Source organism: Pelophylax lessonae (genome assembly GCF_965119305.1).
Source record: "Pelophylax lessonae genome assembly, chromosome: 1".
Lineage (NCBI taxonomy): Eukaryota > Metazoa > Chordata > Amphibia > Anura > Ranidae > Pelophylax > Pelophylax lessonae.
Window position 1 is genome coordinate 754,781,180 of NC_138768.1, and position 27,767 is coordinate 754,808,946.

The 27,767-nt window shown below is 43.0% G+C and overlaps 1 protein-coding gene across 1 annotated transcript in view; it reads right to left on the reverse strand.

The window, feature by feature from the left end:
* The window catches only part of CHRNA9 (cholinergic receptor nicotinic alpha 9 subunit), a 38,837-nt gene extending 12,678 nt beyond the window's left edge, over window positions 1–26,159 (reverse strand). The window contains exons 1-2 of the mRNA XM_082243498.1: window positions 25,914–26,159; window positions 3,455–3,600 (exon numbers count right to left, since the gene is read on the reverse strand). Coding sequence (XP_082099624.1) covers window positions 3,455–3,600; window positions 25,914–25,980 — 213 coding nt within the window. The 5' untranslated portion in view covers window positions 25,981–26,159. The remainder of the gene's footprint in view (window positions 1–3,454; window positions 3,601–25,913) is intronic.
* Window positions 26,160–27,767: the final 1,608 nt, after the last annotated feature.

Below are 27,767 nucleotides of genomic sequence, written 5' to 3' on the forward strand. Positions count from 1 at the left end.
GGAAGATTTTACCCCCTTCCTGACCAGGGCCTATTTTGCGATTCGGCACTGCGTGACTTTAACGGACAATTGCGTGGTCAAGCGATGCTGTACCTAAACGAATTTGGCGTCATTTTTTTCCCACAAACAGAGCTTTCTTTTGGTGGTATTTGATCACCTGTGCGATTTTTTTGATCATGAGCTATAAACAAAAAAAGAGCGTCAATTTTGCAAAAGTAACAATATTTCTCACATTTTTTTATATGAAATTCCCCAAAAAAAATGTAAAAATCAAAATTTTTTAACATTTTAGGCCATTTTTTTTTTACCATACGTTTGGTAAAGAAAAACGTAAAAAGCGTATTTTTATTGGTTTGCGCAAAAGTTATTGCGTTTACTAACAAAGGGAAAGATTTTTGTCATTTTTGTTGTTTTTTTTTTTTAGCGCGTGATGGTGGCGATCTGCGATTTTTTTGCGGGACTGCGACATTAGGGCGGACAGAACGGACCCTTGATTGACATTTTTGACACTTTTGGGGTTACCAGTGACATTACTACAGTAATCAGCGCTATATATATATGCACTGTTACTGTAAAAATGACACTGGCAGTGAAGGAGTTAACTGTATTGGAGAGGGAGGGGTTAAGTGTGTCCTAGGGGCGTGCTTCTAACTGTGATTGGCTGTGGCATGATGTGTAAGAACAGTGATCAATGGTTCTACATAGTAGAACCGTTTGATCATCATTCTTACACAGGGAGAACTGACAGGCGGCTTTGTTTACACTAGCCGCCTGCCTTTCTCTCGCTGTCATGGATGATCGCGAGTGCCCAGCGGACATCGGGTCCGCCGGGCACACGCGCGCGGGGGGGGTCCGTGACCGCGCGGGAGCGCGCCTCCGGCGGCGCGCGCTCGCTTCCAAAACCCTCACAGGACAGCGACGTAGCCCTACGTTACTCTACCTGTGAGGGGCTGACTGCCGACGTAAATAGTCGTGCGGCAGTCGGCAAGTGGTTAAAGGAACAAATTTATAAAAATCACCCCAGCTAGGCAAAGCAGGAAAGTCTAAAGCCTGGTACACAGTAACAGTCTTTTTTCATTCAACCCAGCGGGGTTCAAAAGAAATCACAGATTTTCGGCCCATGTGTATGGCCCTTAATGTATTAGATCAGCGATCAGCAATGTAAAAATGTAATTTATTATCTGCCCCATGCTCATAAAAAATTATACACAGAAAAGGTTTTAATACAACAAAATCATTTTAAAATATTGATGATATTAGGTAGATCTCTTTCACAACTATTTCTAGAAAAAACATCAAGGCTACAATTTGCCTTAAGTAGGAAAAAAAATAATCTTTTTCTTTGATGAACTGTGAACACAAAGTGAGAATGTAGTCCTACAGTGTATGGGAATGGAGGTAGATATGTAAACCTTTATGTAAACTATCAGTACGATGGAGAGAGCGAGGTAAAAGGAAGTAGAGTCAGCCAGTTTGGGAGGCAGTGGTGGCCGGTGATAGAGATTCTGTCTGTGATAGAGATTCTAGGTGCATTGGTGACTGTATGGTCTAACCCTCTAAGCAGCAGGGACCCTAAGTTAGGGCCTGCTGCATAGCAGAACCTTTTATAGACCGGGCTGAACTACAGGTGTGTGAGGCGAGGCCTCATAAACTATACAGCAGCTTTCTTCAATGCATTCGGACTTAAGAATAAAGTGTATTGTGTGTAAAGAACTAGTGGAGGAAGATCAGTGTCATGCTATTTCCCTCAAAATGACTTTCTAGTCAGTACCGGGACTGGTGGTAGTGGCAGGTGAGAAGACGTTATTCTGCCAGTGTGGAGCTCGGCGTAGAGCTTTGGCCTAACTCTGAAACTTAAATGGTATCATAATTCTAACACTTAAGAAATAATAAAAATTATCCTAACAGCATGTGGTTTCCTCATGCTGCCAGTTGGAAGGATACACTGTATAGGAGAATTCACTGTGAAAAAGTAAACAAGTGACTGGCATATGAACAGGCACATGACTAGAAGTAATCTATAGTGATTGGATGTTGCAACATGAAGGGCTATACAAAATGCTGTGGTGCAGAAGTGTCCAAGAATTCACATGGCTAAAGGGGAAGGCAGAGGCTACATCACCATGCTTCGTCAGGAGTTACTGAAGAAGTTACCCTGACTGGAACCGATACCCAAAAGACTCGTTTAAGAGCCAGGCAAGGCTTTTTTATGTGCCTTTATGGAAAACGGGAGGTGCTGGGCCCTTTATGCCTACAGTGTCAGAGAGTATGTGAGCAGGTGGATGCTTGGGATAATGTGTGTCAGACATTCCTCTTTAAGGCAATGGACCTTGTGGGGAAACCCAGAAATTAAACTAGGAAGGGAATGCCAATGATAATTGTGATTGTTGTTTATGGGTTAATGGATGGGTATTGTAGGATTAGTTCACTGTGGTGTGTCTGTCATTTGGCCTTTGCAGCGTCCCATAGCAGGGGTATATAAACAGGTACAGGTTGGGCCTGAGGAGTTTGGAGACTGGTTGTGGGAGTGAGAGGGATCATACACAGAGGGATGTAGTGTTGCACCTAAGAGTTAGAGGGGTAATTCTATGTAGTGTCAGTAACGTAAACCAATTCTCTGGATGTTACATGACTCATGATCCAGTCATCAGATCATACAAGATCTGACGGTCAAATCAATGTTGTAATCAAAGAACAGAATAATAAATGATTAGTGCAAATGTGTATGATCTCATCAGGCATATGTGCATTTTACATTTGAAGTGGATGTAAACCCAATTAATGAAATTTGACCCCAGCACATATACCTGTAGTGTTTTCTTATCTTTCTCCAAAGCCCTAAGTTCTGTGTCTTTTTGCTGTCAATTCCTCTGTTATCAACATGATAACTTCTGACAAGTTCCCTGACACAGGAGATAAAAGCAGCTGGAAATTTGTGTAGGGGTGGGTGCATAGAAACAGATTAGTAGAGAGCTTGTCTATTCACAGCACAGCTTGGCATGTTTCTTCCTTCCTCTGCCTATGTGGAGGGGGGTGTGTGCCTTTCTTCCAATCAACTGTCACACAGTGTATGCCAAGACTCCACACCCAGGGTTGAAACAGGAAGAAAACATTCGGACACAATGTTCACTTTCTAAACAGTGTAGAAAGCTGAAGACAGCAGATATACAAAAAAAACGTATGTAGGGAGATTTGTTTCATCTCTGCGTATCATCCGAGGCTGTTCCCTTCACTGGGTATATGTGAGGGTTTACATCCACTTTAAGGGAAACAGTACCTCTGGTCAATCAACTCTCCCACTGGGAAAGCTGAACTAAGTCTGTCACAGACAAGGAGGGGATATAGAAATATTTGTTTAATCCAGCCCCAAATGGCTAGAACAGAATGTAATCTGTAGGCATCTGTATGTTGTAATACAACTTTAAAAATAAAATATTTAATTGATTATACTCACAATGTCTTTAATCTGAGAAAGAGTAATTTGCAGGGTAACATTCAATGCACGATCGGTATCTTCCACTGGTCTCAAGGCATTGGAATAATCCTCAAACAGATCCCGGAATAACATCTGCGCATATTTTCCTTTTGCTGATTCTACCCCTTAACAGACATGAAAAGAGAATAGTAACAAATGTACTAAACTGAATTTCTCAACATTTTCAACCCAAGGAAACCCCCAAAATAATGTTTAGAATTACCTTCAACTCTGTAGTGAAAGGGCCTGCCTGATTGTATACAAATTAAAAGTTTAGGTTTGACCTCATATTATGTGGTTTTGGTAAATGTAAGGGAAAACTTTTACAAGAAAGTTGTACAATGTATGGCCAGTCAGAGTGGTGGTATACTGCTGCTGGAACAATGCAGGCACTAGTAAATAGGAGGTCAATCAGCCACAGTTTAAGGTACCCCTAGGAACCTCTAGCATACCTCCCAACTTTTTGAGATGGGAACGAGGGACATCTCTGAGCAAAAGTATATAGGCATAGGACACACCCCCTGCCACATCCCCTAAAAGATAATTAAACAAACAAAAAAAAAAAGATTAGCTAAACCCACCAGTGCTTTTTTTTAACCACTACTATTCCTTTATATTAGCTCGTGAAATTTACAAATGCAGCAATTTAGAAATTGTATGAAAGGTTTAGCACTGGGAAACAGTTTTAGAAAGATAAAAAGTGCATTTTAAATACAACTATATAGATCAAACCAAAATGAGGGACAAATGAGGAGGAACGAGGGACAGAGAGATTTTGTTCCAAATCAGGGTGACGGTCCCTGGAAATCGGGGACAGTTGGGAGCTATGACCTCCAGACAAACCCTAAGGTTTTATGGAACATTGACTGAGAATGGCTGCTGTATACATTGTATAAATTCTGTTTAACCACCTCAATACAGGGCACTTTCACCCCCTTCCTTCCCAGACCAATTTTCAGCTTTCAGTGCTCTCGCACTTTGAATGACAATTACTCAGTCATGCTACACTGCACCCAAATTAAATTGTTATCATTTTTTTACACAAATGTAGCTTTCTTTTGGTGATATTTATTCACCACTGGGTTTTTTATTTTTTGTGATATAAGTGAGAAATAAACAACATTTTTTAAAAAGAAACAATATTTTCTACTGTCTGTTCTAAAAGAAATCTAATAAAATCAAATTCCGTCATAAATTTAGGCCAGAATGTATTCTGCTACATGTCTTTGGTAAAAAAAATTCTGATAAGTATATGATAATAGGTTTGTATGAAAGTTATAGAGCCTACAAGCTAGGCTACGTATCATTAAAAAATTAATCAGTCCTGATGTACTGACTACCTATCTTATTTCTTGAGGCTCTAAAATGTCAGGACAGTACAAATACTCCCCAAATTACCCATTTTTGTAAAGAGGACAGTCCAAGGTATTTAGTAAGAAGCATAGTGAGTTTTTTGAAGTTGCAATTTTTTGCCCACAATAGTTTGGGTAATGAAGATTTTTTTTCTTTTCACAAAATTGTCTTATTAACAAGCTATTTCTTACACATGGCATAGATAAACTTACAATTACACCCCAAAATATATTCTGGTACTCCTCCTGAGTATGACGATTAGGGATGATCGAACGGTTCGGGTCCACCATCGGTTCGGCCCGAACATTGGGTGTTCGAGGTTCGGCCGAATTTAGAACTTTTTGCCCAAAAAGTTCGGAATTCGGCAACCAGAACCGCCCAAAATGCAATGCTTCAGGAAATGGGCTTTAAAAGCCCGTGATTGGACCAGAACCATTAGCAAAAGCCAATTAAGGGGGCCGAAGAATGCTAGGAATGTGATTGGAGTGACTAGGGGGTCCCTAGACCAATCATTAGTGAATACGCCCCCCAGTATATAAGATCGCCCCCGCCATATTCCCAGCATTGTTATAATGGACATGGAAGAGAGTGGAAGCAGTTCTGTTAATTTTACTTTAAAAGTGTCATTTAGCTATTTTTAGTGTGAGGAAAGGGATATCTAGTGTAGTTAGAGTGCTCCTTTACACTTAAGTTAGCTTCAAAAATTTAGTTTCTGTAGGGAAAGTGTTAAGTGTCAGGGGACCGTAGTGTAGTGTAGGGTTAACTGGCAGTGACTGCTATGGCAGGGTGACAAAACCCTTCCATAGCAGGGTGACCGCTATAGAGAAATGATCATTTCTCTGCTTCGGAACAGGAATGTGGCTTCTCACCAGCAAGCATTTTTTAATGCTGCAGGGGCTGCCACTGCCAGTGCTTTTTTGAGGACATGTTTGATGTCAGACATGACATCTGAATATGTGTATAGGGGGTATATATAGACATATATGTCTGAATATATACCCCTAGACATATATAGGTGTGATAGTAGCAGAAATAAATGCTTGCGCTAATGAAATCATTTACAGTAATATATTTCTGCTACTATCACACCTATATATGTCTAGGGGTATATATTCAGACATATATGCCTATATATACCCCCTATACACATGTTCAGATGTTTTGCCTGCCTCAAAAGAACCCCAAAAAATGCCAAAAAAACGCTAGTGTCAAAAAAAAAAATGTCCAGGTGTGTTTTTGCTGGCATTTTTTGGGGGGTTTTGGAGGCAGGCAAAACATCAGAACTTGTGCACAGTACCACTATACACAAGTTCAGATGTTTTGCCTGCCTCAAAAGAACCCCAAAAAATGCCAAAAAAAACGCTAGCGTTAAAAAAAAAATGCCCAGGTGTGTTTTTGCTGGCATTTTTTGGGGGGTTTTGGAGGCAGGCAAAACAACGGAAAATTTATATCAAATACTTACCGTAATTTTCCTTTCCTGATGGACTCCATGGCAGCATACGTATCGGGTTTGGCCCCGCCTCCAAACCTACCCATAGGACCTCACTCCCATAAATCTTTGCTCCTGTTCAGCACACGTGTTCTGTAACTATCCTCCACAGAAATCCGGGAGGGAACTCCTGCTGCCATGGAGTCCATCAGGAAAGGAAAATTACGGTAAGTATTTGATATAAATTTTCCGTTTTCCTGACAGACTCCATGGCAGCATACGTATCGGGAAATAACTCGCCGTACACACAGGGTGGGCAGGTGCTGAACAGAAAAATTTTAATGCATTTTGTCAAACAGACAGGACTTGCAAACCAAAATTCACAGAAGAAAGAGCCGCTGGCTCAACACAGTAATGGGATAAAAAAGTGTTAATAGAGGACCACGACGCTGCTCTGCAAATGACTTCAGGAGCCACATGTCTGGATACTGCCCAGGAGGTAGAGATGCTCCGCGTCGAATGAGCTGTAACTACTGCTGGAGGGGTCAAGCCCTTAGCCCTATAAGCCCACTGGATGGTCTGGATGATCCAAGAGGAAATGGATCTCGTCGAGGCTCTTGAACCTTTGTTTTTTCCATAGAAGGTAACAAAAAGATGTTCTGATTTTCTGAAAGAGGAAGTGGCATCTAAATATTTCTTAACACACTCTCCAACATCCAGCGGATGAACCGAAGATTCTTCCTCTTCCTGTCTAAAGGTTGGTAATACTGTTTCTATGTTTTCATGGAAGACAGAGGTCCTTTTTGGTCTCGCATCCAGCATGGGGATGAGCACCACTCTGTCAGGAAAAAAGGTTAAGAAAGGCTCTTGTGACCCAAAGGACCCAATTTCCGACACTCTTTTTGCTGAGGTTATAGCTACCAGAAACACTGTTATCAGTGTAAGCTCTCTTATGGTCAAAGAATCAGACCTGTCTTGAATCTGACTCGCTAGGAAATCCAGAACTAGTGGCAGATCCCACTTGGGAAACCTGGGTTTTCTCTGGGGTCTGATTCTCACTGCCCCTTGGAAGAACTGACGAATTAGGGCATGAGTGGCCCAGGAGATCCCTGAAAAAGCGGAAATAGCCGAGACCTGGACTCTGAGCGAACTCACTGATAGAGGCAAATCCAGTCCTGATTGGAGAAAGCTCAATACATCCTGGATCTTAATTGAAGATTGAGGATCAGGCCTTGTATTCAGTTGTGCAGAAAATTTTTCCCAGATTCTCTGATAAACCCTGTTCGTTGAGCTTCTTCTAGCACTAAGTAATGTCGAGATTGCCGTTTCTGGGCAGCCTAAAGCCTGTAACCTCCTCCTCTCAACATCCAGACCCTGAGATGTAGACGGTCTGGGCACGGATGGAGTACAGACCCCTGGGACAACAGATCCGGTCTGAAGGGTAGCGGGATTGGGTCTTGGACACTGAGTAGCGTCAGAAGGGGAAACCATGGCCTGTTCGGCCAGAAGGGAATCACCGCCACTACCTCCACTGGTTCCGACCTGAGTCTCCGAAGAAACTGTAACACAATCGGAATTGGTGGGAAGGCGTATGCCCTGTGGAATCTCCACTGATCCGAGAGTGCATCTATCCCTGATGCTTGTGGATCTCTGAATCTTGAATAGTACTTCGGCAGTTTGTGATTGCAGGGGGAGGCGAAGAGGTCTACCTCTGGAGAAAGCCCCAATGTTAGGATCCAGTTGAACGTTTCCTTGTGAAGGGACCACTCGTTGTTGTCCAGATCCACTCTGGACAAGAAGTCTGCTTTGACATTCTGGACTCCTGGAACATAAACCGCTGAAAGATTCGAGAGATTTTTCTGTGCCCAGGACATAATCGGCTCCACTTCCCTCAATAGGGACCAGCTGCGTGTTCCCCCTTGTTTCCTGATGTATGCCACTGCTGAGGTGTTGTCCAGGCGCAGCATGACAGGTTGGTCTTCTGTCAGGTGAGCAAATGCTCGAAGAGCTTGGAATGCTGCTCGGAGTTCTAGTATGTTGGATACTATTCCTCGAGTGGAAAACTCCCACCTGCCCTGTGCCACCTCCGACAGACAGTGGGCACCCCAGCCTATGTTGCTGGCGTCCGAGGTAACCACTACCCACGGAGCTGGCTTCAGAGAGTGGCAGTTCAGCAGGTGGTCTCTGCATAACCACCAGGGGAGACTCGCTCTCATTGAAGGGGTTAAGAAGATGCGTTGATCCAGATGCCACGTATCCCATTGCTGAAGGAATCCCTTCTGAAAGGGTCTCATCCTCCACAGGGCCCACTTCACCATGGGGACTACTGCGACCATAGTCCCGATCACCTTCAGGCATTGACGTGCCTGAAGATGAGAGGATGAGAGTGCAAAGCGAATCCTGTCTCGAAGAGTCCCTATCTTTTCCTCTGGAAGAGAGATAGTCGCCTTCTCTGTGTCGAACAGAGCGCCCAAGTAGATCAGGGACTGAGTTGGAATCAGGTGACTCTTCTCCTTGTTGAGTAACCAACCAAACTTCTGGAGAGTGGACACGACCTGCTCCAGATGAACTAATAGTTGTTCTCTGTCTTGGGACAACAGGAGTAGATCGTCCAAATAGTGGTGAAGACGGATACCTTTCAATCTCAGTAGGGCTACCACGGCCAATAAGATTTTTGAAAAGGTCCGTGGAGATGTTGAGAGCCCGAATGGGAGACAGATAAACTGAAGATGTAATCCTCCCACTTCGAACCGGAGAAACCTTTGAAAATCTTCGTCCACAGGGACATGAAAGTAGGCGTCTTTCAAGTCGATGGACACCATCCAATCTGCCGGCTGGACTGACTGCTGTATGGACAACAGGGTCTCCATTTTGAACCTTTCTTTTTTTATGAATTTGTTCAAGAAGGTCAAATCTATTACTGGTCTCCATGATCCGTTCTTCTTTTGGACCAGAAAGAGCGGAGAATATATTCCTTGGCCTCGCTCGGACTCTGGAACGGAGATGACAGCCCCTTGAGCAATGAGAGCTTCGACGTAAGAAAACAAAATCTGACGCCTTTCTTCTAGGCATGGTATGGCAGTAGGCAGGAACCTTGAGCCTGGCCTCTCCTTGAAGACCCACTTGTGGCCTGAAGACACCGTCCTGACGGCCCAGGGGTCCTGAATCGAAGCCGCCCAGACATGTCGGAAGGAGCGTAGACGCGCACCCACCCGACATGTCTGAGCGGGCCCACCTTCAAAAGGACTTAGTGGGCTCACGGTCCCCCGAGGAGACATTCTTTGTCGTTTTCCTGGAAGACTGCCTGGATCTCCAGTTCCGGTTGAACTCCCGACCAGGTCTATAAGAGCGAGCTTCCCTGGCCCGATCAGGCACAAATTTTCTGGTAGGCTGTCCTTTCTTGACGTTGAACTGGCGCCGATCCTGGGGAAGAAACCCAGACTTACCGCCTGTGGCCCGGGTTATGGCCTCGTCAAGTTTATTCCCGAAAAGGGAGGACCCCTCAAAGGGAATACGGCACCAAACTTGCTTTGATGCCGGATCCGCAACCCAAGGGCGGAGCCAAAGAGCTCTCTTAGCTGTGACCGAGGACAGCATAACTCTTGCCAATAGACGGATCAGGTCTATGGAAGCCTCCCCAAGGAACGACGCGCCCAGCCTAAGCTCCTGGATTGGAGCGCTTCTGGCCACCTCCTCCGAAACCGATCTGACCGATTCGTCTACCACATCAGCCCAAGACTCCATGGCTTTGGATAGAGCAGCTAAAGCCAGGACTGGCTTACAGGCCATACCTGCTGTAAGGTAGATTCTCTTCAAATCAGAGTCCATCCTTCGGTCCAACGGGTCTTTAAATGAGACCGTATCCTCTAAGGGAAGGGTCACGTGCTTGACCAGTCTCATGACTGCTGCGTCAACTAGGGGAGGAGACTCAAGATGTTTCACATCATCCTCTTTGAAGGGGTAAAGTTTAGCCATCTTGGATACTAAGGAATTCTTTCGTTCCACCTTTTTCCACTCCTCCAAGATGATTTCACCCAACTCTCCCAGGAAGGGAAAATTAACACGCTCCTTATTGAGCTGTTTAAAGTACTTCTTCTGCTTGGGAGGGGGAACAGCTGACTCTTCCCAATTTAAGGTCTCTCTGACCGCTTTAACCAGGGAAGGCACCAAGGTATATTCAAAACCCAAGCAGGGATCCTCATCTTCAGAGTCGCTACCTGACAAGAGCATCGACTGATGGCTTGTGTGGGCCGACTCGAAATCTTCCTGTACCTGTAGTGCTACAGGGGAGGGGCTTGGAGAAGCCGTTGCAGTGTCTTGAGAACGACTGACACCCAACTCTGCCAAAGAGTCCTTAACCACTCTCTTGACCAAAGCCTCAATGCGCTGATCGGAAGTATCCCTTTCTCCCGCAGCCTGGGAGAAACATCTATCACAGAAAAGCTTCCTCTCTGGGACACTAGCGCCACAGCCTCTGCAACCTGCTTTGTCAGGTCTCCGTGCGTGGCTGGCTGAAGTAGACGATTTTTGATGATGTGAGCCCGAACGGGACTTTCCTGTAGAGTGCCGGTGGCGAGAGCTCGAGCGCCTTTCACTTCTCTGAGAAGAGTGCCTAGTCTCTGAACGAGGAGGGCTGTGAACAAGAGAAAAAACAGAAAACACAGACAGGAAGCTAGGAACACTTGAGTTCCTACCCCCACCCCCTATAACCCACAACCCCACCAAGAAGCCCCAAATACCTGTTAGGGGCGGGCTGACCACCGGAGGGCAAAGTAGCTTCCATTCTGATGCTGACCTACAAGAATGAGCCGGACAGCATGTCAGAAAAACCAGCAAAGCGGGGGGGGGGGGGGGGGGGGGTTGCTCCCAAACTGGGGCCAGTACTCACCAGGAACCAAGGTTAGCAGGCAGAGCGGCAGCGCACAGCAAAACGACCACAAAAAACGAACGATTTTCGTGTGTAACACCCAGTATCAGCAGTGTGTACAAACACAACACTGCTGACAGCTCTGGGGTTTAAATATGGCGCCTGGTGACGTCATCAGCGATCGCCACCGACGCCAGCTTACTGCGCATGCGCCGTGCTTACACTGCGCATGCGCGAGAACCAAGCCTCGTTCCCGAGGCGCCGCACATGCGCAGTAGCGCGCACCGGAGGCCGGTCAGGAAGTGAATCGCTGACCGGCCCCGGACCACTAGCCACCAGGGAAGGCAGGAGAAAAACCAGGTAAGACATAAGGCACGAGCAAGCAAATAATATAAACAAAATAGCTGCCATGGAGGACTTTGTACTCACGGACCGCAGATCACCAGGGATGGATGCACACACCGGACTTATCTCATTCTTAGGGTACTGGCCACCCGCAGCAGCTGGGCTTTTTGGCCAAGGCTGCATACATCTTCGCCCCTACTCCATACCCCGCAGCAGCTGGGGCTTATTGGAGAGCTCCATACCCGACTGGTAGAGCCACCCATCACCCGGAATCCATCTTCAGGTAGGATATCAGGTAATCCTTTGGAGGACAAAAAAAGAACACGTGTGCTGAACAGGAGCAAAGATTTATGGGAGTGAGGTCCTATGGGTAGGTTTGGAGGCGGGGCCAAACCCGATACGTATGCTGCCATGGAGTCTGTCAGGAAATCAGAACTTGTGCACAGTACCACTATACACAAGTTCAGATGTTTTTCCTGACTGCAAAGAACCCAAAAAAATGCCTGCTATTAAACCGGCAAGGTGTTACAGCAGAGAAGCCATATTCCTGTGCTTAAAGTTTTCTAATACAAACGATCTTTTTTTTTATGGTTCTGGACATGCTACAGAGCTGAAACTTCACAGGTACACCTTTTAGACCCCCCAGACACAAAATCACACAAAAAAAGTTCTTAAAAATTGTCATTTTTGATAAAAAAGCCAATTATTGAAAAATTAAAAAAAAAAAAAAAAAAAAAAAAAAGAGATTTTTTGATTTTTACTTTGGATTTAGTATCTGGGGGGTCTAAAAAGTGTACATGTGAAGTTTCAGCTCTGTAGCATGTCCAGAACCCCCCAAAAATTAGCATTTTCTTATAATTTTTATTAGAACAGGAATACGGCTTCTCTACGGCGCTTTTTCTTGCATTTATCGGGCATTTTTGGAGGCAGGCATGACTTTTTTTGGATTTAGTGTCTGGGGGGTCTAAAAAGTGTACCTGTGAAGTTTCAGCTCTGTAGCATGTCCAGAACCAGAAAAAAAGATAATTTTTCAGTAGAGCAGGGATGGTGGGACCCCTCTTTTACACTTATATGATCTTTTTTTGGGGTTCTGGACATGCTACAGAGCTGAAACTTCACAGGTACACCTTTTAGACCCCCCAGACACAAAATCACACAAAAAAAAGTTCTTAAAAATTGTCATTTTTGATAAAAAAGCCAATTATTGAAAAATTTAAAAAAAAAAAAAAAAAAGAGATTTTTTGATTTTTACTTTGGATTTAGTATCTGGGGGGTCTAAAAAGTGTACATGTGAAGTTTCAGCTCTGTAGCATGTCCAGAACCCCCCAAAAATTAGCATTTTCTTATAATTTTTATTAGAACAGGAATACGGCTTCTCTACGGCGCTTTTTCTTGCATTTATCGGGCATTTTTGGAGGCAGGCATGACTTTTTTTGGATTTAGTATCTGGGGGGTCTAAAAAGTGTACATGTGAAGTTTCAGCTCTGTAGCATGTCCAGAACCCCCCAAAAATTAGCATTTTCTTATAATTTTTATTAGAACAGGAATACGGCTTCTCTACGGCGCTTTTTCTTGCATTTATCGGGCATTTTTGGAGGCAGGCATGACTTTTTTTGGATTTAGTGTCTGGGGGGTCTAAAAAGTGTACCTGTGAAGTTTCAGCTCTGTAGCATGTCCAGAACTAGAAAAAAAGATAATTTTTCAGTAGAGCAGGGATGGTGGGACCCCTCTTTTACACTTATATGATCTTTTTTTGGGGTTCTGGACATGCTACAGAGCTGAAACTTCACAGGTACACCTTTTAGACCCCCCAGACACAAAATCACACAAAAAAAAGTTCTTAAAAATTGTCATTTTTGATAAAAAAGCCAATTATTGAAAAATTTAAAAAAAAAAAAAAAAAAAAAAAAAAAGAGATTTTTTGATTTTTACTTTGGATTTAGTATCTGGGGGGTCTAAAAAGTGTACATGTGAAGTTTCAGCTCTGTAGCATGTCCAGAACCCCCCAAAAATTAGCATTTTCTTATAATTTTTATTAGAACAGGAATACGGCTTCTCTACGGCGCTTTTTCTTGCATTTATCGGGCATTTTTGGAGGCAGGCATGACTTTTTTTGGATTTAGTGTCTGGGGGGTCTAAAAAGTGTACCTGTGAAGTTTCAGCTCTGTAGCATGTCCAGAACCAGAAAAAAAGATAATTTTTCAGTAGAGCAGGGATGGTGGGACCCCTCTTTTACACTTATATGATCTTTTTTTGGGGTTCTGGACATGCTACAGAGCTGAAACTTCACAGGTACACCTTTTAGACCCCCCAGACACAAAATCACACAAAAAAAGTTCTTAAAAATTGTCATTTTTGATAAAAAAGCCAATTATTGAAAAATTAAAAAAAAAAAAAAAAGAGATTTTTTGATTTTTACTTTGGATTTAGTATCTGGGGGGTCTAAAAGGTGTGCATGTGAAGTTTCAGGTCTGTAGCATGTCCAGAACCAGAAAAAAAAAGATCGTTTGTATTAGAAAACTTTAAGCACAGGAATATGGCTTCTCTGCTGTAACACCTTGCCGGTTTAATAGCAGGCATTTTTTTGGGTTCTTTGCAGTCAGGAAAAACATCTGAACTTGTGTATAGTGGTACTGTGCACAAGTTCTGATGTTTTGCCTGCCTCCAAAATCCCCAAAAAATGCCAGCAAAAACACACCTGGGCATTTTTTGACGCTAGCGTTTTTTTTGGCATTTTTTGGGGTTCTTTTGAGGCAGGCAAAACATCTGAACATGTGTATAGGGTGTATATATAGGCATATATGTCTGAATATATACCCCTAGACATATATAGGTGTGATAGTAGCAGAAATATATTACTGTAAATGATTTCATTAGCGCAAGCATTTATTTCTGCTACTATCACACCTATATATGTCTAGGGGTATATATTCAGACATATATGTCTATATATCCCCCCTATACACATGTTCAGATGTTTTGCCTGCCTCAAAAGAACCCCAAAAAATGCCAAAAAAAAACGCTAGCGTCAAAAAAAAAAAAATGCCCAGGTGTGTTTTTGCTGGCATTTTTTGGGGAATTTTGGAGGCAGGCAAAACATCAGAACTTGTGCACAGTACTACTATACACAAGTTCAGATGTTTTTCCTGACTGCAAAGAACCCAAAAAAATGCCTGCTATTAAACCGGCAAGGTGTTACAGCAGAGAAGCCATATTCCTGTGCTTAAAGTTTTCTAATACAAACGATCTTTTTTTTTCTGGTTCTGGACATGCTACAGAGCTGAAACTTCACATGCACACTTTTTAGACCCCCCAGATACTAAATCCAAAGTAAAAATCAAAAAATCTCTTTTTTTTTTTTTTTTTTTAATTTTTCAATAATTGGCTTTTTTATCAAAAATGACAATTTTTAAGAACTTTTTTTGTGTGATTTTGTGTCTGGGGGGTCTAAAAGGTGTACCTGTGAAGTTTCAGCTCTGTAGCATGTCCAGAACCAGAAAAAAAGATCATATAGGTGTTAAAGTTAAAGGAGGCTCCCGAACCACATCCCTGTTCTACTGAAAAATTATCTTTTTTTTTTCATGGTTCTGGACATGCTACAGAGCTGAAACTTCACATGCACACCTTTTAGACCCCCCAGATACTAAATCCAAAGTAAAAATCAAAAAAATCTCTTTTTTTTTTTTTTTTTTTAATTTTTCAATAATTGGCTTTTTTATCAAAAATGACAATTTTTAAGAACTTTTTTTGTGTGATTTTGTGTCTGGGGGGTCTAAAAGGTGTACCTGTGAAGTTTCAGCTCTGTAGCATGTCCAGAACCAGAAAAAAAGATCATATAGGTGTTAAAGTTAAAGGAGGCTCCCGAACCACATCCCTGTTCTACTGAAAAATTATCTTTTTTTTTTCATGGTTCTGGACATGCTACAGAGCTGAAACTTCACATGCACACCTTTTAGACCCCACAGATACTAAATCCAAAGTAAAAATCAAAAAAATCTCTTTTTTTTTTTTTTTAATTTTTCAATAATTGGCTTTTTTATCAAAAATGACAATTTTTAAGAACTTTTTTTTGTGTGATTAATAGTTAATGGGGCATGACCCAGAACCCTAGGCACTTTTTAGGGGCATTTATTGGGTTTTAGGGCTTAAAAATGGTGTTTTTTGATTACAGAAGTTCGGGTCCCATTGATTTCAATGGGGTTCTGAAATCCGGGCCGAACTTTCGTGAAGTTCGGGTGTTCTGGTCGAACCGAACTTTTCAAAAGTTCGATCATCCCTAATGACGATATCACATGTGATACTTTTCCATAGCCTGGCCACATACAGAGGCCCAACATCCAAGTAGCACCGTCAGGCGTTCTAAAGGCATAAATTACACATTTCATTTCTTGAGTATCTATCACATTTTGAAGGCCCTGGAGCACCAGGACAATGGAATTACCCACAAAATTACCCAATTTTGGAAAGAAAACACCCCAAATGTATATTCTAAAAGGCATAATGAGTCTTTTGAACATGTCATTTTTTTCCACAAATTTTTGGAAAATGTGGAAAGAAAATGAAAATGTATTTTTTTTACACAAAGTTGTTAATTTATAAGATATTTCTAATATATAGCATTTACACAGCAAAAATTACACCCCAAAATACATTCTGCTGCTCGTCCTGAGTATGACGATATCACATGTGTTAGGCTTTTCCACAGCCTGGCCACATACGGAGGCCCAACATCCAAGTAGCACCGTCAAGTGTTCTAGGAGCATAAATTACACATTTTATTTCCTGAGTATCTATAACATTTTTGAAGGCCCTGGAGCACCAGGACATTGGAATTACCCACAAAATGACCCCATTTTGGAAAGAAAACACCCCAATGTATATTCTACGAGACATAATGAGTCTTTTGAACATGTCATTTTTTTACAAAAGTTTTTGGAAAATGTGGAAAAAAAATTAAAACATTTTTTTTAACACAAAATTGTCAATTTGCAAAATATTTTTCACACATAGCATGTACATACCAAGAATGACACCCTAAAAATAATTATACTACTCCTCCTGAGTATGGCGATACCACATGTGTGAGACTGTCCACATACATAGGCCCAACATGCAAGTAGCACCTTCTAACATATAGCATGTACTTACCAAGAATTACACCACAAAATACATTCTGTAAGCAAAGGGTAGAAAAAAAAAAAAAAAGAAGAAGGATTACCTGTGATTTCAGCAGGCAGAAATACCGTCCCAGCACAGGAAAAGCATTGATCCAGACAGCCAACAGAATTGTTCAGGAATTGTCCAGGCAGCAGGCAGAGATATTCCAAAGTATTAGACCTGGCAGTAGTTCAGGTAGCAGGCATAGGCATGGCCAGTTCAGGGGACAGGCAGAAGTATGGCCAGTTCAAGTGGCAGGCAGATTCATGGCCAGTTCAAGTGGCAGCAGGCAGCACTATAAGGCTTAGGGCCTTGGTCAGGTAAGACCTGGATAGAGGCTTCCCCACCCAAATCTCTTTGAAGCCTCAGAGTCTCCAGACCCTAATCTTAGAAAACAAAAACCCAGAGAAAAAAGTTTTCTCCACTCGGAAATTCTATTCTGAAGCCCCTCACATATGTGAGACCCCTGTGCGGTCTTGAATCCCACTAATACAATGGCAGGGCAAACTATCAGTTCAGGAGGCAGGCAAAAAGAATGGTCATTTAACAGGCCAAGGTCAATTCACGTATAAGGCAGAAACATGATTGGCAGAGGCATAGTCGATAAACAGTCCGAGTCATACACAGAAATAGCGTAAACTGGAAAAATATCTACACATCATAGTCGATAAACAGTCCGGGTCATACACAGAAATAGCAGATAATGAATACTGGAAAAATGTCTTTACTTCACTAATAGTGTAGTGAAGTGTGATAAATTCGATAGCACTCTCCAATACAGAGGCCTGGCTGGGAGGGACATTGGGGACAGTAGTATCGGTTGTCACGCAAATTCCTCTACTTGAACATACACAACATTTTTTTGGGGGTTTGCAGCCTGTGTGGGTAGAAGGGAGGATGTCCGGGAAGTGCCTTTCATGAAGTCTGGCTAATGTATCGGAGCAAATTTGTTCAGGGGCATAGCCATAGGGATAGAGAAGGGCTGTGATAATGTCCTCTTGAAATTTTAGAGGTTAGGTTAGGGATCTTTGGATGCACTTGGAAAAATAACATGTTATACATGGCCGATGTTTTGTACATTAAAAGTTTTGAAAAATAAAGATAATTTTTGACAAAAAATCTGGTACTGAACATGTTAATTTTTGTTTAATGCTTAATGGCTGACTTGCTGGCACCCTGTGGTGGGTGGCTGGCTGGCTGGCACGCTGTGATGGGTGGCTGGCACAGGGGATGTGAGTGGCTGGCTGGTACAGGGCCTGTGGGTGGCTGGCTGGCTGTCTGGTACAGTGCCTGTGGCTGGCTTGTACAGGGCCTGTGGGTGGCTGGCTGGTACAGGGTCTGTTTGTGGCTGGCTCGCTGGTACAGTGCCTGTGGCTGGCTGGTACAGGGCCTGTGGGTGTGGCTGGCTGGCTGGGACCGGGCTGCTGTGGGTGGGTGTATGGCTGTGATACACTCCTGCGAGACTAGTCCCGACTCCAGATGAGGCTGTCCAAGGCGAGGGAGGCGGCCTAAGAAGGCAGAATGACGTCACGAAAATATCGGGAATATTGGCCAATATCGGGGCCTATACTGATATATTGGGGAAAGTGCATATCGCCTCTCGGTATATCGGCCTTGCCGATAATCTGTCGATCCCTACTACATAATGCTTTTCCACTCTCTCATCCCTTTAAACCAGGACACGTAATAATTACACAGGTTCTGTGGCTGATTAAGGTGGTAATTAAACTCACTTAGTGCCTTAGGCCCCTTTCACACAGGCTTTCCGTCTGCCTGTCAGTGTTTAAGGCAGACCTGATCGGATGCTCCATGCACCCCTATGGAGCAGCGGATGTCAGCGTTGACACCCGCTGCTATCCGATCCGATCCTGTCCGTGAAATCCAGAAGTATGGAAACCCTATTTTCCATCCGTCTGGCGGATCGGATCGGATCAGATAGGATCGGATGAAAATGGACAGGCGGTCCATTTTCATCTGATCTTCCATAGAGGAGAGCAGGGCCCTGACAGCTCCGTCTCTGCAAAGTAAGCGGAGACAGATCTGTCATCCGCCTGCTCAGCGGGGATCGGTGGATCGATCCCTGCTGAGAAAAACTGAGTCGGCTGGGCGCACCGCTCATGTGAAAGGACCCTTATGTGCATTAAATTAGGCTCAGAACCTGTGTAATTAATATGTGTCCTGGATTAAAGGGATGAGGTGGCAACCCTACTCTTCAGTGGGTTCAACTGGATACAGGCAGTTAAAAAAGCATGCATGATGAATCTAAGCATCATCCCATTCACATTCCACTGGCAAATCACTGACTTGATTTTAATGCAAAGTTGTTATGTGGAACTTTTTGAATATACTGTATAATAAATTCTGTGATTTGAAGCCCAACTGAACTTTCAGTGTAGATCCGCTAAATACATTCCAAGTGCATTAAAACAATCGGTGTGCAAAGTCTCAAGCCTGGTAAACACTTTAGCCACTTAAGCCACGGAAGGTTTTATCCCCTTAATCCCCTCCCTACCGGCAAATTGTAAAATGTTACCGGCAGTAACACTACCTCTCTCAGGGGACACGCAGCGCAGCGATCGGGGATGAGGCGTGTTACTCTGACCCAGCCCATCCCCGATCAGGATAAGGAGCCAATGAAATTGACTCTTTACCAGGTGACCGGCTGTGTCCAATCACAGCCGGTCACAAATATCAACACACCTGGTAACTGCCTGTTACCAGGTTCTCCTCCTCACACACTGATCCTGTGTGTGAGGAGGAGATTGCGGTGACAGACAGTTAGGGATTACAGTGCAAAATAAAACATACAGAGATTACCCCCAGCAATAAAGAGGACCTGTCTTCAGTCCATCAGAGTACCTGTCAGAGCCCATCAGAGTACCCGTCACAACTCCTCAGAATACCTGAGTACCTGTCACCACCCCTCAGAATACAGAGTACCTATCTGTAGCCCATCAGAGTACCCAAGTACCTGTCTCCATGCAATCAGAGTACCCGAGTACCTGTCTCCAGCCCATAAGAGTACCCGAGTACCTGTCACCACCCCTCAGATTACCCGAGTACCTGTCACCACCCCTCAGAATACCGAGTACCTATCTGCAGCCCATCAGAGTACCCAAGTACCTGTCTCCAACCCAGAGTACCCGAGTACCTATCTGCAGCCCATCAGAGTACCTGAGTACCTATCTGCAGACCATCAGAGTACCTGAGTACCTGTTTCCAGACCAAAGTACCCGAGTACCTGTCTCTAACCCATCAGAGTACCCAAGTACCTGTCTCCAGCCCAGAGTACCCGAGTACCTATCTGCAACCCATCAGAGTACACGAGTACTTCTCTGCAGCCCTTCAGAGTACCCGAGTACTTATCTGCAGCCCATCAGAATACCCGAGTACCTGTCTTAAGCCCAGAGTACCTGAGTACCTGTCTCCAACCCATCAGATTACCCATCTCTAGCCCAGAGTACCCAAGTACCTGACTCCAGCCCAGAGTACCCAAGTACCTATCTGCAGCCCATCAGAGTACCCGAGTACCTATCTGTAGCCCATCAGAGTACCCGAGTACCTGTCTCCAGCTCATCAAAGTACCCAAGTACCTATCTGCAGCCCAGCAGAGTACCCAAGTACCTGTCTCCAGTCCATCAAAGTACCCAAGTACCTGTCTCCAGCCCATCAGAGTACCCAAGTACCTATCTGCAGCCCTTTAGAGTACCTAAGTACCTATCTGCAGCCCTTTAGAGTACCTGAGTAACCATCTTCCCCAATTTAGAGTGCCTGATTACCTATCTGCAGCCCATGCCTCATAGAATATACGTTGGGGTGTTTGCTTTCTAAAATGGGGTAATTTTGTGGGTGTTTGTCCTGGTGCTGGTCCTGGTGCTCCAGGGCCTTTAAAAGTGTGATAGGTAGTAATGAGATTATATGTGTAATTTATGCTCCTAGAACGACTGAAGGTGCATGGGGTCGGGCACCTGCGATCGCACTCTGCTTAGAGAGAAGAACACAGCTGACCGTTCTTCTCTCTGAAGTGATCACAGAGCACCTGTGGTCCTTCTATATAGGATCACAGGTCTCTATGATCATTCCACAAGTCTCCCCCCCCCACAGTTAGAAAACACTCCCCTAGGCTCACATTTAACCCTTTGATCACCTCTAAGTTAACCTCTTCCCTGCCAATGCCATTATTACAGTAACAGTGCATATTTTTAGCACTGATTAGTGTAGTAATGTCACTGGTCCCCCCAAAAGTGTCAGAAATGTCAGTTAGGGGTCCGATTTGTACGCCGCAAAAATCACAGTTCGCCGCCAATACTAGTAAAAATAAATAAATAAATAAAAATTACATAAATCTTTCCCCTAGTTTGTAGGCGCAATACCTTTTGCACAAACCAATCAAAATACGCCTATTGTGATTTGCTTTTACCAAAAATATGTAGCAGAATAGAAATTGGCCTAAAAGGATGAAAAATTTTGATTTTTAAATTTTTTTTGGGAATGTTATGTAGCAGAAAGTGAAAAAATATAGGTTTTTTCACTTTCTGCTACATTTTTTTTTTTTTCAGAAATGTCGCTCCAAAAGAAAGCTCTATTTGTGGGAAAAAAGGACATCAATTTTATTTTGGTACAGTTTACGACCGCACAATTTTCTGTTAAAGTACCCAGTGGGCTGAACGAAAGCAAAAACTGAGGAGCTCAGGAGGAGCTGCTGTGCTAACCATGCGACGTTAGTACAATGATCTGCCCGCTGAGCTTTTGGGTTCTGACAGGAGGACTTCCACCCCACCAGAACACACCAGCCAGCGCTCACAAATGTTGGTTTTCCAGCATGTCCGTTCCACAGAAGGTGGCCGTTTAGCCAGCTTCTATCGGACAGGCTGATATACATCTGGGCTTGTCTCAGTTGTGGATATTTTTTAACTGATTCATGACAAATGTTCCCATACATTTGTAATAATATCTCTCACCCACAGGTGGTTTAGTGAGCTTTGACGTTGTGTGTAAAGATGGCTGCCGCATATCCAATTGACCATGTGGTTTTGGGGGGAAGTGCAACCATGTGTTGCTGACCTAACTCACAAAATGACCTGTGAGTGGTCAAGAGGAATGATTACATCCGGTCGGTGGTCTCTGGTATAATATAAAAAGAGTCCATAGCATGAGGAATGGTCTGTTTTTTGGAGCTGTGGAAAGACCAAGCATGCAGTCAGGATTTCCTATTGTCCTGTCAAGCTATCCAGTGTAAGCTGTTGACATTCAACTACCAGAGGTAAGTATTATTTTAATTTTGGGATATTGGGAATAGGGGCATATGTTTAAGTCGTGGTATTGTGTTTAATGTTTATGGTCACTTTTATGTGTAAGAAACGTTATGTATTTTAATGTCCAGTAAAGTTTTGTTTAATGCTTTTTATTAAAACTGCTCTTGGTGTGTCTGTTCATTTTAAATATTCATTAGGTATTTCAGTGGCTGTCCAGTATACCCTCATTATTAATTTTGTTGTTCCCACATTTGTAACAGGGCTGAATGTCGGGGAGTTTATGTTGAACTGGCCAATACCAGCTGATATTCGGCCCGTGTTTATCAGGCTTTACTGTTTCTTTTAAAGCAGCCGCAACCTACGTAGAAAAGCCTGTCTCTTGCCAGTGTGCTGAAGATAATGACCCTTGTTCTATGTGTGAAAGCAGTGGTCTCTCTGAAAATATCTCAGGCATCCCCTGCTGGGTCAGAACTAGTGGTATTCAGTCGGCAGGGAGCATGAGGTTTGCTATATGCAGATCTATAAGTTTGTCTCAGAAGCAAATGACCAATCAGAATCTCTCCACTCTGTCCCAGAAGCACTAAGGGAAGAAGGGGAAAAAGAATGGGGCTTTCAAATCCTTGGAACGCTGCACCAGCTGTGCGGGCAATGACAGCTAATCACCCATGGAGGTAAGTGCAGCAGGGATGGGGGAGTGGAGAGGGTGTAGGTAGGGTGTTGGTTTCACCCTTTCATTTTTTGTTAAAGGTAAACTTATACTTTTAAAGCATGTTTCATAGAAATGGGAAAGTGTACATACGTGTCACTGCTGCAATCATACTGTCCTACTAGCACATTATTGCTATTAGAGAATGTGGACATGAAAGCAATAGGATGTTTTTAGTCATTCGTCATTTGATATTGCATTAATCACTGCTTAGTCCTAAATGTGAAACACTACCCTAAACATGAATCATTTTATTCATCCCATTTAGCTCCAGGTGCTTCCCATAACTTCCAAAGAACCTCTTTTAAAGCTGAACTGCAAGGCAAACAGCTTACCTGTAAAATGTTATTGTATTTATTTTCACCCAGTCATGTCATTTACACAGCTCTGCCAAATAGCATAGCCCTGTCTTGAAAGGCCTAATTTTTCTGTGCTGTGCAGTAACATTTACCAGTTTTATCCCTCCTGTAAATGAGCAGTGAAAGGAAATATAGCAGGCTGGTGAGCTCAATTCTGTGTCACTCTACTCTCTCCTCCTGTCAGTACAGTGCCTTGCGAAAGTATTCGGCCCCCTTGAACTTTGCGACCTTTTGCCACATTTCAGGCTTCAAACATAAAGATATAAAACTGTAATTTTTTGTGAAGAATCAACAACAAGTGGGACACAATCATGAAGTGGAATGAAATTTATCGGATATTTCAAACTTTTTTAACAAATAAAAAACTGAAAAATTGAGCATGCAAAATTATTCAACCCCCTTAAGGTAATACTTTGTACATCCACCTTTTGCTGCGATTACAGCTGTAAGTCGCTTAGGGTATGTCTCTATCAGTTTTGCACATCGAGAGACTGAAATTTTTGCCCATTCCTCCTTGCAAAACAGCTCGAGCTCAGTGAGGTTGGATGGAGAGCTCTTGTGAACAGCAGTTTTCAGTTCTTTCCAGAGATTCTCAATTGGATTCAGGTCTGGACTTTGACTTGGCCATTCTAACACCTGGATATGTTTATTTGTGAACCATTCCATTGTAGATTTTGCTTTATGTTTTGGATCATTGTCTTGTTGGAAGACAAATCTCTGCCCAGTCTCAGGTCTTTTGCAGACTCCATCAGGTTTTCTTCCAGAATGGTCCTGTATTTGGCTCCATCCATCTTCCCATCAATTTTAACCATCTTCCCTGTCCCTGCTGAAGAAAAGCAGGCCCAAACCATGATGCTGCCGCCACCATGTTTGACAGTGGGTATGGTGTGTTCAGGATGACGAGCTGTGTTGCTTTTACGCCAAACATAACGTTTTGCATTGTTGCCAAAAAGTTTGATTTTGGTTTCATCTGACCAGAGCACCTTCTTCCACATGTTGGTGTGTCTCCCAGGTGGCTTGTGGCAAACGTTAAACGACACTTTTTATGGATATCTTTAAGAAATGGCTTTCTTCTTGCCACTCTTCCATAAAGGCCAGATTTGTGCAGTATATGACTGTTTGTTGTCCTATGGACAGAGTCTCCCACCTCAGCTGTAGATCTCTGCAGTTCATCCAGAGTGATCATGGGCCTCTTCACTGCATCTCTGATCCGTCTTCTCCTTGTATGAGCTGAAAGTTTAGAGGGACGGCCAAGTCTTCGTAGATTTGCAGTGGTCTGATACTCCTTCCATTTCAATATTATCGCTTGCACAGTGCTCCTTGGGATGTTTAAAGCTTGGGAAATCTTTTTGTATCCAAATCCGGCTTTAAACTTCTCCACAACAGTATCTCGGACCTGCCTGGTGTGTTCCTTGTTCTTCATGATGCTCTCTGCGCTTTAAACGGACCTCTGAGACTATCACAGTGCAGGAGCATTTATACGGAGACTTGATTACACAGAGGTGGATTCTATTTATCATCATTAGTCATTTAGGTCAACATTGGATCATTCAGAGATCCTCACTGAACTTCTGGAGAGAGTTTGCTGCACTGAAAGTAAAGGAGCTGAATAATTTTGCACGCCCAATTTTTCAGTTTTTTATTTGTTAAAAAAGTTTGAAATATCCAATGAATTTTGTTCCACTTCATTATTGTGTCCCACTTGTTGTTGATTCTTCACAAAAAATTACAGTTTTATATCTTTATGTTTGAAGCCTGAAATGTGGCAAAAGGTCGCAAGGTTCAAGGGGGCCGAATACTTTCGCAAGGCACAGTATGTCCCTTTGTGTGCATATGAGCCTTTTTTGGCTCCTTTTTGCTGCTTCTCCCTCCACCATTCTAAGCTCTGCTGTACATGGACAACACGCTGATAAAAGGTAAAATTCTGATATTTCTACTACTTTCCTTAAAAATACATGTAATGATGCGTTAATGAATACAAACCTGCAGTATTCGGTATTCGGTATGAAAGCTTCAAAAAGCTGTATATCAGTAGTCTACAAACTGCGGCCCAGGGGCCTGATGCAGCCCTTTGCTTGCTCCTACCATTGGGGTATTCTTTTTTTTTTTATACTTGACACCTACGAAGGAGCTCAATTCCGGCCAATGAAATCAATGATGGGGCACAATTCCGATCAATAACACCAATGATTGGGCACATTTCCTCCTAAAGACACTAACAATGGGGCACAATGTCACCAGTGATGGGGCACAATTCCTTCCAATGACACAAACAATGAGGCACAATGACAGTGGGGCCTGGCAATGAGACCAATGATGGGGCACAATTCCCAATAATGACATCAACGATGGGGCACAGTTCCTCCCTAAGATACCAACAATGGGGCACAATTCCTCCTAATGACACAAATGATTGGGCACAATTCCAACCAATGACTCCAAGGATAAGGCACAGTTCCTCCCAATGACATCAACAATGGGGTCCAATGACACCAATAATGGGGCACAATTTCTACTAATGACACCAATGATACTCCAGATGGCCACAGTCCGGCCTCCTTAAAGTCTGAAGGACAATAGACTGGCCCTTTGTTTAGAACGTTTGGAGAAATCTGCTGTAGATTATATATATTTTAAGATTGCACAGATATTTATTGGAAATACAATCTATACATAGAAGGCTTGGCCATGCACTTCCCTGGTATGTATAGTTGATGTTCCACATTTGCACTTCTGTCATGTAAATTTGTATCCTTTTTCTACTTGTGTTACATGTTCATGCCATATCTACATTTTGAAACATATTATACCATTCTATGTCTCAATACCCTAACAAAAAATTATGAGAGTGGGCAACCTCACTTTCACACTTCATACCAATTCGTGCTTACCAAAAATCTCACACGTTGGTCATTACCTGGCCAAGATCAAATAGCAGAAAGAATCATTATCAGTAACTGATCTCACCTTTCAGGTCCAGAATTGTTGAGAAAAGCCAAGTTAAACCACAAATTGCTGCAGAATATGTCTTCATCTTGTATGTTTCCTTTCTTTTACAATAGTGAAGCAATTTAGCAGCTGAATTGTTCACTCACTTCATGTTGATGAAAGAATAAAGATGCTGAAATAGTTGTCTAGGAACTGCAGCCTTTCCTGGTATCTAATTTATGACAGAGATGTACAAAAAGAACATGCAGTGCTCTATAGCCAAAGAGAAACTGATACGGTATTGAGCAACCAGTCTACAAAAGGTGATCTGATAGTGTCACGGTTCAGTGATAACTAGTATACTAGCAGCCACCATGTTCTACTGTTTCAACCTGTTCGTTGAGATGGCGTATCGCTGAAATGACATGCTTTTTTTAATGGCTAATAAAGAATGCATTACACCCAGCCACTGAAATGAAGGTTTTCATGCAATTTTAAAGCCAGCCCACTTGTCCTGCACCCTCTAGTAGAGTGTATGTTAAGTATCCTGAGCAGGAAGACAGGTTGGTATGATTTAATTTACTAATTAAAATGTATGAAAAACCACATAATATATATTTTAGATTGTTTGGCATAATATCTGACTATACAAAAGCAAACAATTTTTGTGAATCTGTTGAAAAGTTTTTCAGAGTGTGGGGAGGGGGTGTGGGTGTCCTTGGGGGGAATATCAATTCCATTTTTTTATCCCAAAGAAATGAAAACTCAGCTTAACTGCATTGTTTATGGGCTACTACTCAAATTGTGATAGTATATAACTAGGCAATGCTTACTACATAGTTCTGTGGTGACCGATCACAAACATTTGGATCCCAGGATTTAATGACAAGGCTGAGTTATGAATATTTATTTATCCTTCAGCCAGCCCAGTTGGAGGTCTATAGCCACTGGTGCATGCTGAGGGAGGATATAAATATTTGGGACAAGCCTAGTGAACTCTCTCTTCCCCCAGGCAGAGGCCTGGAGAGCTACTGCTGAATGGAGCTCCATGTTTAAGCCAACATGAGCTGAATGTCCTGCCTGGTGATAGGAGAAGCTATGAACTTGGGCTGGTAGTGGTCCTGCCGTCGTCCTGCTCGGTGATGGAGGAAGCTTTTCTAAGGAGAGTACACAGGGAAGGACCCTTGCTGGAGAGAGCCATGAAGCCATCAAGCATCATTACCTGACCTAAAAAAAAGTGGAGATGGTTATAGCCAACTTAATATTGCTACAGCAATGATTAAGATATTATATAATTTTTAATTTCATATCAGTTTTTCCCTTCACTGACAAAGTATCCCTCTACAGCTGCTTGAGAAGGTTCCACCCCCTTCCCCCGGCCCCCGTCGCCTTTACTGGGCTCTTCCATAGGGTCAGAGAGCCCGGTAAGGATATGACCGGCAGCATCCAGTTCCTCGAACACAGTGATAGGAAATGGTGTTTTTCCTTTCACTGTGTGATGTCAGAAATCGGAAGCAACAAGGATTTTGTCACTTCCGGTTTTAAATTGTTCTTTACAAACAATTATCAGCTTGTACAAACATCTGATCAAATGAATCTTGGAGGCCAGAAGAGAAATCTGGGATCAAATAGACCTCAGATCTCTCCTGAAAGACGACCTAGTTCATGCTATCTCAAGGGAAGTTTTTTATCCCTTGGGATAGCAATAAAATTATCAAAAAATAAATAAAGAGACAGTGTAAAACATGTAAATAAAATAAATAATAATTTAAAAAAAATGTTTAAAGCGGGCCCTATCCCCCCCCCTCCCCTTTGCTCGCAGGCAAATGTGCACGTGTGCGTCAGTCCCACCACATCACACATGTGAGGTATCACCACAAACGTCAGAGCAAG